This window comes from Suncus etruscus, chromosome 4 (genome assembly GCF_024139225.1).
Source record: "Suncus etruscus isolate mSunEtr1 chromosome 4, mSunEtr1.pri.cur, whole genome shotgun sequence".
In the NCBI taxonomy this organism is placed as follows: Eukaryota; Metazoa; Chordata; class Mammalia; order Eulipotyphla; family Soricidae; genus Suncus; species Suncus etruscus.
Genome location: NC_064851.1, coordinates 81,137,510 through 81,154,478, shown reverse-complemented (window position 1 = coordinate 81,154,478; position 16,969 = coordinate 81,137,510). Strand labels below are relative to the sequence as shown.

The 16,969-nt window shown below is 36.9% G+C and overlaps 1 protein-coding gene across 1 annotated transcript in view; it reads left to right on the top strand.

The window, feature by feature from the left end:
- Positions 1-16,969, top strand: part of REV3L (REV3 like, DNA directed polymerase zeta catalytic subunit) — a 186,344-nt gene that overhangs the window by 119,281 nt on the left and 50,094 nt on the right. Inside the window, exons 15-18 of the mRNA XM_049771165.1 lie at positions 2,197-2,276; positions 3,476-3,601; positions 14,586-14,778; positions 16,705-16,816. Of these exons, the coding sequence (XP_049627122.1) occupies positions 2,197-2,276; positions 3,476-3,601; positions 14,586-14,778; positions 16,705-16,816 (511 nt within the window). The remainder of the gene's footprint in view (positions 1-2,196; positions 2,277-3,475; positions 3,602-14,585; positions 14,779-16,704; positions 16,817-16,969) is intronic.

The following is a 16,969-nucleotide window of genomic DNA, read 5'->3' as shown; positions in this document are numbered from 1 at the left end:
CCTATTGTCTTCCTAGTAAATTATTACCCTCTCTTCAGATTTCAGCTCAGCAATGGCTTCCTAATCTTCTGACTAGATAAAAATTCCCAATTATATTCCCTTTATATTAATATATATGTATATTGAATGTCTGATTCCCATTAGGATAGAAACATTTTTGGGGCCACACCGGTGATGCTAAGGGATTACTACTGGCTATGCACTCAGAAATTTCTCCTGGCTTGGGGAACCATATAGGACGCTGGGGATCAAACTGCAGTCTGTCCTAGATCAGCACCCTACTGCTTGTGCCACCACTTGGGCCCCCAAAACTCTCATCTTTTTTATAAATAATAAGTGAATAAAACTCTTAAGATGGTGAGTTATAAAACTCAGTACTTAATTTCCAACTGTTTTTATTCAAAAATAAGAAATAAAAATTTAACTTAAGTGGGCCTTGCGGTGGCGCTAGAGGTGAGGTGCCTGCCTTGCCTGCGCTAGCCTTCGACAGACCGTGGTTCTATCCCCCGGTGTCCCATATGGTCCCCCAAGCCAGGAGCGACTTCTGAGCACATATCCAGGAGTGACCCCTGAGCGTCACCGGGTGTGACCCTAAAACCAAAAAAAAAAAAAAAAAAAGAATTTAACTTAAAATTTATTTTTAATTTTTTGTGTCTGCAACAAAAATTTTTTTAAATTATTGAAAATTGTCTAATATTGAACTGAAAGGATTGTTTGAACCTAGGAGGTTAAGGCAATGCCTTGCATATGTTAAAGCTTAACTCAATCCTCCGTACCATAAAGTCCACTGAAAATTACAGGACTCTTCTCTGAATGTACCTAAACATACCAGAATGTTAGAGATAATTCGGTATCTAGAATCTCATCCTCAAGCCCTGGTATCAGACCACTAGCCCTTGGCCAAAAATAGCCTTTAAGTACCTTAATGGTTAAATTGTCTGATTATTGATAAGGGCTTTTAATTCTCTTCATTAAAAATATGGAAAATAAAGTTCTAGGGGCTAAAGTGATAGCACAGTGAGTAAGGCCTTTGCCTTATATGCAGCTGGATGAGATAATAAGCTTAAAAGCTCCTGGGGCTGGAGAGATAGCATGGAGGTAAGTCATTTGCCTTTCATGCAGAGGGACACTGGTTTGAATCCCGGCATCCCACATGGTCCCCCCTGGCTGCCAGGGGCGATTTCTGAGCATAGAACCAGGAGTAACCCCTGAGCGCTGCCAGGTGTGACCCAAAAAACAAAAAACACACAAAAAAAGATAAAAGCTCCAGGTTCAATCCCCAATATTGCATGAACCCTAAGCACTGCAAGGTGTGACCCTGGAGGCCATGTGGCCAAAAATGTTTAAGTCATTTTGTTAAGACTAAGAGATGAATTTATTTTCTTTTGAATCATAAATTCTTTGGGCTGGACTTATACAATAGCATTGACAAATGAAGTTTGAAACAAATTATTTTATACTTTATCTAGTTGCCATGACATTACGAAGTTACTCTTGATTAGAATTTAGACAGGGAGTACTTTTTTTTTTTTTTTTTTTTTTGGTTTTGGGCCACACCTGGTAACGCTCAGGGGTTACTCCTGGCTATGCTCTCAGAAGTCGCTCCTGGCTTGGGGGACCGTATGGGACACCAGGTCCGTCCTAGGCTAGCGCTGGCAAGGCAGACACCTTAACTCTAGCGCCACCACGCCTGCCCCACGTTTTTAAATAAGATTCTGTATTGTGGTTTATGGTACTGTTACTGATAGGATTTCACATTAACACTTTATACCATCTTTCAGCTCCACCTCCTCCTGATAAAACACATCTCTCCATCAAAGTTGTTGTTCCCTCCCTATCTTGTCCCCCAATTTCCTCTATTCTCTCCTCCCCACCAAGTGCCATGTTTCCTACTGAAAAGTGTTCTAATGTTCTTTGTTTTTCTTGTTTGGGGTCATTTGTTATTCCCCTATTGTGTTTCTTTATATCCCAACACGAGAGAGAGAGCTCTGTGTCTGTCTTTCACCCTCTGATTAATTTCACTTAGCATGATACTCTGCATATCCATTCATCAAGCAAAAAATTGCTTGATTTTATCTTTTCATATGGCTGAGTAATACTCCATTGTGTATATACAACAAAAAGTATTTTAAATCAGGAGCAGGTAATTTCAGTGTACATATTGAATTTGAAAATATATGAAATTTCTTTCTACAGAACCAAAAACTCAGAAACTAAGTCATAAGAAAGGAAGTAATACCGACAGTCTTAGAAGAGTACTCTTAACACAAGCCAAGGTAACTATTCCAAAACATACTTAAAGATCAGTGAATGATCAATTCTTATGTTTAGATTTCAGTTAGATAAGTTGTCGCTTTAAATTTTATTATATTTTTGCATTGTTTACATATCTTTGCAATAAGAAATTACCTACTTTTTTAGGGGTTTTTGTTATTGGGTTCTAAATTATTATGTAAATATAAATACTACAAAGAAAGTGAATATGATAGCCAAATGTGATGTGGATTATGAGGATACAAATACATTAATTGTTACTGGCAAAATCAAAACAAACTAATGACAGTAGAGCTCAAGTAAGTGATTTTTTTGATCCCACCACTAATATATGCTTTTTCTTGGTTTATTTTTTCTCAAAAAGAACATTCTTTTCTTTCCCATTTTATTTTACTATGGCACAAAGAAAAGTAAAGTTGCATAAAATTAAAACTAAAAAAATTCTTAATACTAAAATACTACAATAACAATTAAAATATGTATGATGTTATGGAAAAAAGTATATACATTGTGATATCTTTGGAAATATATAGAAATTACTTTCATTTTGGCTTTCTATCATTAGTTTTACTAAATATTTTTAATGATTCTATTTTGAGATTATAGCTGCTTTCTAAAATTTTGATCTATAAAATAGTATTTTTTCTGAACTGTTTATATTAAAACATGCCTCACATATTGTGGGCATAAACACATATTCTGAGAAAAAGTAATAAATTTAGAAGTCATAAAAAATTTTAATACATTTCTTTAAAAACCTTTAGACATTGTTGTAATTTACCTTTTAGACATAGGTTTGTAAATGTAAAATACAAATGCAAAGTTTCTTTTACAAAATTCAACAAAAGTTACTACCAGTATATTTCTTGTCATACTTACAAGAAATAAGTGATTTTATCAGACAAATATCAGCTCTCTATAAGATTAATTTTAGTATTTGAGATTTCAAAACTGAAAGGTCAATGCATAGTTTACTTGTATATTATTTCAGGTATTTTATGTATGTTAAGTTCTATCTTTAATTAGTAGTGTGAAAAGAATATTAGTAAGTTAACGATCATTTCTTCTTGGCCTTAATGAATCTAGCTTATTGAGTATTAAAGAAACACACAAAAATTAAAAAAAAATAAGAATAATCAGAGGAAAGAATTTGATTGTCCATTTATTTTTTTCTGGCTATGTCTTTTTTCTTTTTTAATAGAAACCATTTGCATCAGTAAATTCCCCGAAGAAAGAAACTTCTCAGATTGATGGACCATCCTTAAACAATACCTATGGTTTCAAAGTCAGCATACAAAACTTACAAGAAGCAAAGGCTTTACATGAGGTAAAACTGCAAACAATAAGAATATATATACTAGGGTCGGAGAGATAGCATGGAGGTAGAGCATTTGCCTTGCATGCCTTGCATGCAGAAGGATCCTGGCATCCCATATTGTCCCCTGAGCCTGCCAGGAGCAATTTCTGAGCATAGAGCCAGTAGTAACCCCTAAGTGCTGCTGGGTGTGACCTAAAAACAAAACAAAACAAAAGAATATATATACTGTTAAACTCATCTTTCTCTCTATGGAACAATTAAAAAAATTTTTTTACTGAGTGAGAAATATGTAGAATTAGATATCTGTTAATGTTTATTTTGTGAGTTTTTATTACCACTTTCATGTTTACATAGAATCGAGAAACTTAAAGCAGCCATTATTGATCAAGATAGCTTGGTGATTTCACAGCTTTTACAAAACTCATCACTTTCATCATTCAGTTTGTAGAAACTAAAAGTAGGAATTGTTTTTTAACTCAGAGAATCTGTTATTCTGAGATTATATTAAAATATTCTCACTTCTCTAATGTGAATTTTGCTTGTATTTTATTTGACTGTATTTGCTTGTATTCTATTTGATTGTCTCACTGGATTAGTGATTGGTACATATAGTTTGTTTTATAATCTCTTTATAATCTTCCATCACAACACAGAGCCTATAACCTCAAGTTAGAGACTAGGAAGTCATTTTATATTGTTCATCAAAGTGGGGTGGGAGAATGGTTCAAAGAGCTGGAGCAGTCTCTTATTGCTTTGCATTTAGGAACCCCAGGTGCCATCCCCAGCAGCTTAAGGTACCTCTTAGAACTCCCAATTATAATGTTTAGCCAAAAAGAAAAACATTAAAAATAATAAAAAGTATCTATGTAAGTCACAATATGACTAGAGAATGTGTATAATTGTTTCACTACAGTTTTTGGTGAGGACCCATACCTGGCAGCGCACAGGGGTTACTATTGGCTCTGCACTTAGAAATCGCTTCTGGCAGCCTCAGAGGACCATATGGGGTGCTGAGGATTAACCCCAGGTCTACCACATGCAAGGCAAATGCCTTCCCACTGTGCTATCACTCCAATTCCTATTTCACTGCAAATTTTATCTGTATTATGAAAATTAAAGCTGAGAGCACCGATGTGACTGGCATATATGAAGTGGAAACTAGCGGGGCAGAGGAGAGTGTTTAATTTTCCGTTCCAGGAATTAAAGGGCCTTGTACATTCAAGGCAAGTGTTCCACCACTGAGCTGCATCCCCAATTCAAGCCACTAGAAACATGGTTATTAAAAAGAACTATTACTTGGCATGTATCTGTTGACTGCATTTTTCTTTAATTTATTACTGGTTACTAGTACTACAAAATTTCAGGGGCCGAAGCAGTGGCGCAAGTGGTAAGGTGTCTGCCTTGCCCGCGCTACCTTGGTTCAATCCCCCAGCATCCCATATGGTTACCCCAAACCAGAACCAATTTCTGAGCACATAGCCAGGAGTAGCCTCTGAGCGTCACCAGGTGTGGTCCAACAAAACAAAAAAAATTGTATTATAAAATTTCAGAATACAGCTCTATGTGTGTGTCTAAGACTAAATGTTCTCCTTCAAACATTTCACTATCAGTGTGACCACCAAAAAGATTCATCTGCCATACTCCTCCTTTTAATCTGGTTTTTCTGAAGACATTACCGAGTCAAGGAGTTGATTTTGTTTCTTTTTTTGTTTGCTTTATTTATATTTTGCATATCTAAGGAAACCATCTGGCAGTTGTCCTTCACTCTCTTTCTTCATATAGCATAATGCCCTCAGTTTGACCTGTTTTGTCCAAAAAGGCATGGTTTCATCTTTTTTTTTTTTTTTTAAGCCTATAGCACCCGGTATTCTAGGCAGTCTCATCATCTTATATGTGTTTCAGTACTCAGTTGAGTGTATTATAGCATAGGTTCTTTATCCAATTATATGTTGATGGGCATTTGAGTTGATTCCATATTTTAACTAATGTAAATAACCCACAAAAGAGTGCAAGCATCTTTTGGAATTAGTATTTCAAGTCCGTTAGATAAGTGCCTAGAAGTGATACTGTTGCTGAATCATAGGAATTTCCATACAGATTTAGGAACTGAATTTTTAATTTAATCTTTTATATATTAAAATTTAACTTGTTTCACTTACTAGAAATTTTTTTGGTTGTGTGGTGTGTGTGTGTATGTGTGTGTGTTTTATGGAAAAGGTGGCCACACCTAGAGGCATTCAGGTTACTCCTAGCTCTATGCTTAGAAATCACTCCTGGCAGGATTGAGGGGCCATATTGGATGCTGAAGATCAAACACAAGTAAGCTGCATGCAAGCAGATGCCCTATCCTCTGTGCTATAGTTCTGGCCCCATACTAAAGTTTTTCTTTATTGAAATGATTGTAATCAACAGAATTCTTCATAGTTGAATTTGAGATATACAATGAGTCACCTTCCCACCACCAGTATCAACCTCCCTCCACCAATGGCCCCAGAGTGCATCCTATACCACCACCCTTTCCCCCCTGGCCCATCAGTACAACAGGCCCCTTCAAGTTCAGACTATTAAAGTTTAGTTTCCTTGATTCTACATTCATCTACCATGGCTTAGATATTTGGTTCTGTCCCCACCGATTTCCCCACCAATGCATCCAAGATCCTCAGCACCTGGCCCCAAACCTTTCCTGATCCTCTCTTCTCAGTACCATAGAAAAATGTGGGAATATGTGACTAAACAAAGCAATATGTGCCCCAAGGTTCCACGAAAAAGGTAGGAGCCCCAATTTAAGAGATAAGAGGTCAAAAAAAATTAATAAAAAGGTATATATGGCAGATGTTTTGTTTTGTTGTTGTTGTTTTTGCATAGACACAGCAAAATATAGGGGAAATAGAAAACAAAAACCTTTGACCTAAAAATAGGGAGACCTTACCCATGAAGCATCCTGACGTAAGACCATACAGGCTCCAGGCATACTAAGTTATCTAACCCCAAAGTTTTTCTATGTGGCCCTAGTAAAAGTTCTTAACAATCACAGTTGTTGCAGTCATGTTTCTTTAGGTTGAGATCAGATTTTTGTACAGATCCTATGTCAAAATAAGGGTGACATGGAGCATCTTCTGGTTTCATCTCACCATTTTGCTATACAGGGAGCCCTGCCAAAGCAAGTTGTTGCTGTTACCAAGTCGTCAGGGTGTCATATGAACCCACTCTGGAGCAAGTTGATGCCGGGGCAGCAGTAGGCCTTCCCTGGTAAAAGACCAATTCCTGGTGCTGGTGTAGAAAACCATGCTGATTCCATAGATGGGATCCAAGGTTCAGAGGTGGATGGCCAATGTTCAATCTTTAGGAACCTAAGCCTAGTCACTCTGACAAGTGTTCAGGGTGTAAGGCCCCACTGCAATATAAAATTCATGTGTTCCTATCCCTTAGATAAGAACTTGTTTCCACACATATTATTTTCCCATTTTAATGTGCCTATGCAAAAAAGGAACAATGCCACATGGTTCTACTGTTATATATGGGAGTAAAAATAACAAGCCAAACAATCCAGTATCCTCTAACATGAACTTGGCACACAAGAGGGACTTAGCTACTAGAATTGCCTAAACATAGATTAAAAAAAAAAAAAAAAAAGGAATGGGGAAAACTGCCACTACATAAGAAGATAGATAATAAGAATCATACTTATTAAGGAAATACATCTAAAGAAATATTGGAAGGAGATATACATGTCCCTTTAAGTTTTTTGAAATAGTCAGGGGGGGACAAAATGTAGAGCACAGCTTCGGCCTGCAACATGGTCTTGTGGAATCTGAAAAATGGCTCCCTGCAGTATTAGATCCAGAAATGTCCTTGAGCTGGGGGCTTCTCAGAAACCAAATCTGGTAGCAAGCAACAGATTATATGAAAGGAAGTGGGGAAAAGGGGTCCGCTGAGAACAAATCAGTGGCAGCTTCTTGGATTGAGGCAAGGTGGGCTGGGAATCTCTTCACTTTGGGATTGGTTGGCAGCTGGTTGGGGTAGGGGGGACTTACCTGTTCCTAAGAAGTTAAGAACTGAGTATAAAAAGGGTTAAATGGGGGAAATAATAGATCTGGAATGAGAGAGTAAAGAGCTAGAAAAAGATTTGTAAGGTGGAAAGTGGAGGTGGGGAGGAAGGGTTATCTATAACGGGGAAGGACAGTATACAAATAGATATTATGTATATTACAGATGGACATTAGACAGGCATTGAGGTGGCCAACACATACACTCATGCACACACATAGACACTGAGGATTGATCCATAGGTTACAGTTGAAAAGCTGACCCAGGTGAAATGGGCAGAACGCTTAAAAAAATGTAAAGCCAGCAAGTCAGATGGAAAGGTTTCCATTTTCTAGGCCAGTCATCATTGGTGAGGTAAACTTTAAGCAATAAGTAATGAAAACTAAGAGGAGTCTACACCATGAAGAATCTACAGGGTCTTGAGCATTCAGATTCCTTTCCTAAAAGCAAACTAAAATCATGAGCATTATAGTATAATGGTAAACTACCTACAATTGAAAACAGATTACAATAACATATTCATTGAATGAGCTCTGTAGCAGAAGTTTATGGCATCAGTTGCATATTCCATTGCTATCTGTGGATATAAACATTAGATTATATTAGCAGACATAATAAAGTAGAAAAATGAATAGATTAGAATTTTTGTCATGACATTATCTCTATGAGCGCTGTCTTCTGAATCTAATATAGTATAGCACTGCAATGTGATCTAGGGCTACCAACCTATAGCTCCAAGTATCATTGTGGACAGAAAGGTCAAGGAGTTATTGTAGACAAAAAATTAAGACATTTCAACTTCTTGTTTGTTTGTTTGTTTGGGGGCCACACCTGGTGATGCTCAGGTTACTCCTGGCTCTGCACTCAGAAATTGCTCCTGGCTTGGGGAACCATATGGGACACCGGAGATTGAACTCAGGTCTTTCCTGGGTCAGCCATGTGCAAGGCAAACACCCTACCGTTGTGCTATCGCTCTGGTCCCAAGACACTAAAACTTCTTATAGCAAGCACTGTAGTAGGAGTTCTGTCTTCCAAATGCATTCTGCATCTGTTTTTGTGGATAAAAGCATTAGAACATTATTATAGACTATAAAGAATAGGTGATTGGACAACTGCTCTATCTTACCAGCTGTATCCATTGCTGAAGGTCTCTCTGAAGTATAGAAGAGAATACGACTTTTTGTGTTTCTCCTCTTCCACTCAGTTGTTTCTCTATGCTGTATCCTGGAGATAATGGTGTTCACCACAACTACCAATTAGACCATTGTGTTGCTTCCTGTAATTATTCTAAATGCCACATATAAATTATATTATTCTGTATTTATCCTTTTTCTGACTTTATTTAGCATAATATCTTCAAGTTCCATCCATGTTGTTTTAAATTGCATGGTGGCATCATTCCTTACAGCTATGTAGAATTTCATTGTATATATGTACCATATCTTCACAATCCATTCATGATCCACTTAACAACTCATGTTGTTGGATATCTAGGTTGATTCAAAGTCTTAGCTATTGTATTTAGTGCCACAATGAATAATTCTTTTGGAATAATTTTGAATGAAGATTTTGGGTGAATTTTGAATGAACATTCTTCTGTTCTATGATAGATACCCAAAAGGGGGATTGCTGGGTCATATGGCAGCTCAATTTTGAGTTAGAACCTTCCATACTGTTTTCCCTAGGAATTAGATCAGGTAGCATTCCCACCAGTAATGGTGGAGAGTTCCTTTCTCATCACATCCTTGTCAACAGAGCTTGTTTCCGTTATTTTTTATATGCGTAATCCTCAACTGGTGTAAGGTGATATCTCATTGTGTCTTGATTTGGATTTCCCTAAGGATAAGTGATGATGAACATTTTTTCATGTGTCTGTTGGCCATCTGTTGATTCTCAGAGAAATGCCTGTTCATCTCCTCTCCATTTTTTGATGGTGTTTTTGAGTTTTGTGGTGTTAACCTTTGTGTTGTACATCCTAAAAATCACCCCTTTATCTGAGTGAAAAAATTCTCTCCCATATAGTTGACTTCTAATTTTAGTTTATGTGTCTATTGCCATACGGAGAATTTTTAGTTTGATGTAGTCCAATATATTTAAGTTTGATGCTATAACTCTTGCTATTGGCATCCTATCATCGAAGGCCTCTTTGAGGTTCAAATCTATGTTTTTCTCAGTGAACTTTATGGATTCTGGTCTAATCTCAAGATCTTTAAACAGGGACAGAGCGTTGGCGCAAGCAGTAGGATATCTGCCTGCATGCACTAACCTAGAAAGGACCACAGTTCGATCCCCTGGTATCTCATATGGTCCCAGCGTCCCATGTCCCCCAAGCCAGGAGCAATTTCTAGCACAGAGCCAGGAGTAACCCCTGAGCGCCACCAGATGTGGCCCCAAAACTAATATATATAATATATATTATATTATTATATTATGTCTTTAATCAAACATATTGAATTGACTAGTATAAGGTGTGAGGTATGGATTAATCTTAATTTTTTTTTTTTTGGTTTTTGGGCCACACCTGGCAGTTGCCAGGGGTTACTCCTGGCTCTGTGCTCAGAAATTGCTCCTGGCAGGCACAGGGGACCATATGGGATATCGGGATTTTTGTTTGTTTGTTTGTTTGTTTGTTTTTGGTCACACCTGGCAGCACTCAGGGACTACTCCTGGCTCTATGCTCAGAAATCGCCCCTGGCAGGCTCTGGGGACCATATGGGATGCTGGGATTTGAGCCACTGTCCGTCTGCATGCAAGGCAAACACCTTACCTCCATGCTATCTCTCCGGCTCGGGATGCCGGGATTTAAACCACCGTAGGTCCAGCATCTGCTGCTTGCAAGGCAAATGCCCTACCACTGTGCTATCTTTTCAGGCCCTAATCTTAAATTTCTTACACATAGTTATCCAATTATTCCAACACCATTTGTTGAAGAGACTGTTTTTGTTCCATTTCATAACCATACTAGAAAGATTTTAATGGTTTAGCTTGGCTGTTTAAAACTACTTTTCAACTGTAAATTGTAGAAACTCCAAGTACTAATCAAGTGTTGTCATTTTAAAAATTAGTATCCACAGGGATATATGCAGTAAATATAAAATGCACACTTTGAAAATTCATAGAAAAATATGTAAAATATAGCACTAGTGAAGTTTATATTGATTCTATATCAAAGGGGTGATGTATTTTATTTTTTATATGTATTAAATTTTAATAATTTGAGTTTTGCTTTTGGTTATAATCAGTGGTGTTTGGGGAAAGATCATGCTGGTGTTTCAACTTGGTACTCCCGCATGTAAGACATGCCCCCTAGAAGAAGATATTTAAAAGTAATTTAATCTACTTCTACTTTTTTAAAAAATATGTTAGGTTTTGTTTGATACAGGTTTGGGACCACATCCAGCAATGTTCATGGGGTTATAACCACTCTTGACATTGCTCATGTGACCAGATGGTGTCAGAATCAAAACCAGGCCTCTGCTTGCAAAGCATATGCTCAACCTGTTGAGCTATCACCTCAGTACAGCTTTCACATTTCACATTATATATGACTTTTATTCTCTTTTGCACAATGTTGATATTCAATTGGTCAATACTGATGCCCAAAGAGACAAGAATTCAGTATCTTTTGCCTCAAGTTAATTATATTCAATGTTCTAAGGCAAGGATCTCAAACTCAATTTACTGGGGGCCACAGGAGACCAAGCCGGGATGAGGCAGGGCCGCATAAAGGATTTCGCTTACCGAATATTCACAATAAAAAATCTCATTAGTAAGGGAAAAAATCGGGCCCGGAGAGATAGTACAGCGGTGTTTACCTTGCAAGCAGCCGATCCAGGACCTAAGGTGGTTGGTTCGAATCCCGGTGTCCCTATATGGTCCCCCGAGCCTGCCAGGAGCTATTTCTGAGCAGACAGCCAGGAGTAACCCCTGAGCACCGCCGGGTGTGGCCCAAAAACCAAAAAAAAAAAAAAAAGTAAGGAAAAAAAATCGCATTAAACGTTTTCATACCCCCAACAGAACTGCTCAGGGTATGCGAATGTTTAATGAGATTTTTTTCCTTACTAATGCGATTTTTATTGTGATTATTCGATAAGCAAATAATCGCAAATACTGCGATATTTGAAGGCCGGCCATGGGCCACAAAATGTTGTAAGGAGGGCCGCAAATGGCCCGCAGGTCGCGAGTTTGAGACCCCTGTTCTAAGGATTAGATTAGCATTAAGAAAATGTCTAAATTTGCCTTAAATTTAAACTGAGAATTGTGATCTAAATATTTTTATAATCAGATTGGAGTATATCTAACTTATTTTTTATTTGTACGTTTTCTCATACAGTAGCATTCACTTAGTTCCTTTCTCATATCTGGCACTGTACTAGTTCCTGAAATCCAGAGAAATTAAGCAATAAAATTAAAAATTTATATGAATCACAGTTCCAAAGTTAGAGAATATTATTTGTTTAAAAATGTTTACATAGGGGGCTGGAGAGATAACATGGAGGTAAGGCGTTTGCCTTTCATGCAGAAGGTCATTTGTTCGAATTCCAGCATCCCTTATGGTCCCCCAAGCCTGCTAGCAGCGATTTCTGAGCATGAAGCCAGGAGTAACTTATGAGCGCTGTCCAGTGTGACCCAATAACCAAAAAAAAAGTTTACAAAATGGGGCTGGAGCAGTGGCGCAAGTGGTAGGCATTTGTCTTGCATGTGGCTAACCTAGAACAGACTGTGGTTTGACACCCCTGAGCGTCAAGGGGTGTGGCCCAAAAATAAAAATATTTTTACAAAAGTGAGTTTGATGGGTCTTAATAAAAAATGTCAACTTGGGGCCGGCGTGGTGGCGCTAGAGGTAAAGTGTCTGCCTTGAGAGTGCTAGCCTAGGACGGACCGCGGTTCGATCCCCCGGCATCCCATATGGTCCCCCAAGCCAGGAGTGACTTCTGAGCGCATAGCCAGGAGTAACCCCTGAGTGTCACCGGGTGTGGCCCAAAAACCAAAAAAAAAAAAAATGTCAACTTATTTTTTATTGAAACAATGTGATTTTTTTTACACTGCTACTTTACTAATATTGTAACGTGTTTTTGTTTGGTTTTGATTTTTTTTGGTTTTTTTGTTTTTTTGTTTTTTTTTTTATTTGAAAAGTCACTTTAAATCCCTGAATCCTAGAATCCCTCAGACCTAATTAGCGAGGTCTGGCAGGTTTTTCATAACTTTAATGAGATACATTCTTTTCTTCAAACCAAGGAATATTCCAAAGTGCCACCTGGTGGTCAAATAAGTAGAAACTTCCAAGGAACCCATTCCATATTTTTTTTTCTCTAAGAAAATGTGCCCATACCATTTTTTTCCTGTTCCCATTACAGAATGCTCTCTGCTCTACATGTAGAAGAGAAAGGTTGTAATTCTTGTTTTCCTTCTTGAACCTGTTTCTGAGATGCACTTTTGACCTGAAATTGTCTTAAGTTTTTATGCTTATTTATTTCTAATTAAACTGAATTTTTAAATTTTAGTTTTGTTTATGTTTAGCAAATACAAGATACAGTAATTATTACTATATTATTATTAATGTATTATTGTATTTACTAAATTAGTACATGGTTATTTTTTTAAAAAATCACAGTGCTAAAGCATATATATTTAAAAGTAAAAGCTCTTTTCCTTTGCTCCCCACTTTAGTTTTTAAATAAAACTAAACATGAGATGCACATTAAGAGAAAGCACAATGGGCTGAGCACATACTTTGTATAAAGGAAGTCTGGGTTCAACTATAGCAGCACCACATGGTTCCCTGATCACAGTCAGAAGTAGCTCCTAGCACCACCAAGGTGTAGCCCCAGCCTTCTGTGCACAACTTGGGAGTCCCAAAATAAAAACAGAAATAATAGATTTATATATTAATAGAGAGGGTCAGTGATGATTGTTTTATATTGTTTGTACTTTGTGTATGTGTGCAGTAAAGTTTTCTAATAGAATAGCAAAATTGCCAATGAGTGCATATATATTAATGTGCATGGCCAAAAAGTTGAATCAGGAAAAAATGAATTTTAAACTCTTCTATTTCAGACTAAGCAGTCTGTTCCCCACAGAACAAAACATTTGTTTCTTCACAGAAATTTTCTGTGCCTGTACTATATAATTTTTATATACATAGAAGCATACTATATTTACTGTTTACATTTTCAATATAATTATGGTGATCAGTCCATGTTAGAACACACAGATCTGTGCCAGAGCAATAGCACAGCGGTAGGGTATTTGCCTTGCATGCAGCCAACACAGGACGGACACTGATTTGATTCCTGGCATTCCATATGGTCCCCTGAGCCTTCCAGAAACGATTTCTGAGTACAGAGCCAAGTAATCCTGAGGGCTGCTGGATGTGACCCCCCCACCCAAAAAAAAAAAAAAACCCACAGATATGGCGTGATTTTTTAAAGTTAAGGTTAAAGGTTATTGTATGTTAACCTACATACAATTATGTGTGGCATACAAAAATGCATACCATTTAGTGTATGTAACCAGTCTTCCAAAAGACCTTTAGGTTTTTTCCAATCTTTGTAATAATTAAAAGACTGAAAATATTTGCAGTGACTATCCTTGTGCATTTATTTTGACTGCAAAAATACTGTTTTTTCATCACTAGTAGTAACCATGCATTTGTTTTTAAGTGTATGTGATAGGAATGATTATCAACTTTTAAAAGCAGAGAATGTCTCTTTATTGTCAGATTCGCACACATTCTCATATAAATTTAGCAGTTTTTCTAAAATATGAAATCCATGAATTAATTTTTCTAACCTAAAGAAAAATCTTGTTTTAATTTGTGGAGTGTTAGATTGTAACTGAAAACCTTTTTTTCTGTAATTTTACACATTTCTTTAGTCTTATTGAAACACACTTTTCTCAGCATGACTACAAAATTGTATAACATAACTTTTATTTTCTTTTATAGATACAAAATCTTACCTTAATCAGTGTGGAGTTACATGCCCGAACTAGGCGAGACTTAGAGCCAGATCCTGAATTTGACCCAATCTGTGCGCTATTCTACTGCATTTCATCTGATACTTTACTGCCAGAAACAGACAAAACAGAAATCACTGGTGTAATAGTGATTGATAAAGACAAGTCAATCTCTTCTAAAGGTATTGGTTTATTTATTTTATTTTTACCCACCCTAAGAAGAACCTTTTAACAGGGCAATTTCTGTAGTGAAGATCAAAATAAAATTAATATAAGGATTTTTTTATAAAATGTTTGATTTTTAAAAAGCATTGGAAAGATTGTATAACTTTTCTAGACATTTTATGTCCATAGTATTAATTTTTATATTATTATTGTTCTATTATTTAATAAGGATTATCCAAAGTCTAAAGCTAAGGGGCTGAGCTAAGGGGTGTTAAGGCAACTTGTTAACATAGTTCAAATCACTGATACTTATTTATATTTGGTCTACAAAGTAGTATCAGGGATTACTTTTGAGCACAGAACCAGAAATATAACCTGTGACTACCACTGAGTGTGGCCCAGTCCCTTTATGTCAACTCCTAAATAGGATTTAAGGGGTAAAAAAGGAGAACCCAGAACAGCGCAGTAGATAGGACATTTACTTTTCACATGGCTGACCTGGGTTCAATTCCTGGCATCTGATATGGTCCCCCGAGAATCACCTGGGATAATTCTAAGCACAGAGCCAAGAGTAACTCCTGAGCATTGTCAGGTGTGACCAAAAACAAGAAGCTAAAGGACAAGATATAGTCCAGGGGTATATTTATCCCTTGCATACTGCTGACTGGTTTGATCTCTGGCATCACAGTATTCCCTAAATATCTCAAGGTGCTTCCCTGGAGGCCTCTAATTACTACAATGGTGCCTAAAAAAAATCACAGTATTACATGAACCGCGCTGTGTGACCTTAAGTCCTCTTATGAAATGTTGGCCCAGTTGCCCAATAGCCAGAGGGACCCCAGATTCTTGAGCATTGATTGGGATACCCCTCCCCCCAAAAATTGAAAACTATCAGATGTTAATTTTTAATTCTGTGAAAACTATTCAGTGATTATGTATAGGTTGCATAAATTTTAATATACTAATATACTAATATGCTAATATTAAGCTGCTAATAAAGAGCTTTGCTTTAAGAAGTTACTATAAATGGTTTTTGATAGAGTTTTAATATATATTCTATTTTTTATAGGGATCACCCCCAGTGATTCTTCTCCTGGTGGTACAGAACCTGCAAGTTTGGTGCTTGGCTACCAGAGTCAGGGCTATCTATATCTAATTATGTTCAGGGACCTGCTAGAGCTACACCTAGTAATATTGAGGTTGGGGTGGGAGGTATGCAATGCCAAGGATCAAACTCAGGGCCTCATACATACTTAATATGTTCTCTTTAGCATGAGTTACCTCCCCTTAAAATACATTTTAATTTTTGTTGTATTACTTTCTTTATACTTGTACATATGGTTTAAAATTTCTTCAAAAAACTATAGAAATAGGCAAGTATTAAGACTAAGTACTTAAGTACTAAGATTTTCTGAAGAGGTGGTTGTAAACAGTTTCTGGCATGTTGCTTAAAGTAGTCTCTATTAAGCAAGTATCTTCCTATAGGAGAGTCAAGGATACAAGGTAATAAGATATTTTTACAGGTGATAGTTATTATCTGGAATAACATTTTGGGGGTAAATGTAGACTTTTCAAAAACACTAAAGGGGTCAGAGATATGCCTCAGATAACAGAGTGCATGTCTTCCATATACAGTGACCTACATTTCATCCCTGGCACGGCATGACGCCCATAATCAGGTGACTATGACAGCCCTGAGCACCAGACATCCTAACACTGACTACTAGGATCTGCCCCCCCATAAACCTAAAAATAAGAATAAGAAAATCTGAAATTTGTAAGTTTCAGTTGTATATTGAATGAAAATTTTTTAGAAATTGGGTCAATTATGTCTTTACTTTGGAGAATGCTCTTTAACATATTTCAGTAGCATAGTTTTACTCAAAAACTAAGATAATACTATTTATGTCATAATAGTAACAAGCATTTTGTTTGTTTCTTAGATATCAGATATCAGGCTCCATTGCTAATTAGATCTGGAATTACGGGTCTAGAAGTTACCTATGCTGCTGATGAGAAGGCACTTTTTCAAGAAATTGCAGATATCATAAAGAGGTATTTTCTTTCTTAGAGTTGTTTCATGCTACTACAGAATAATACAGGTAAAGGTAATAGAGAGGAAAGAATTCTGATACTAAAAGCAGTAATCTCTGGAAAGATTTCACCCTCTTTTCCCACTATTATCTCCATTTCCATCAGTTTAGGGGA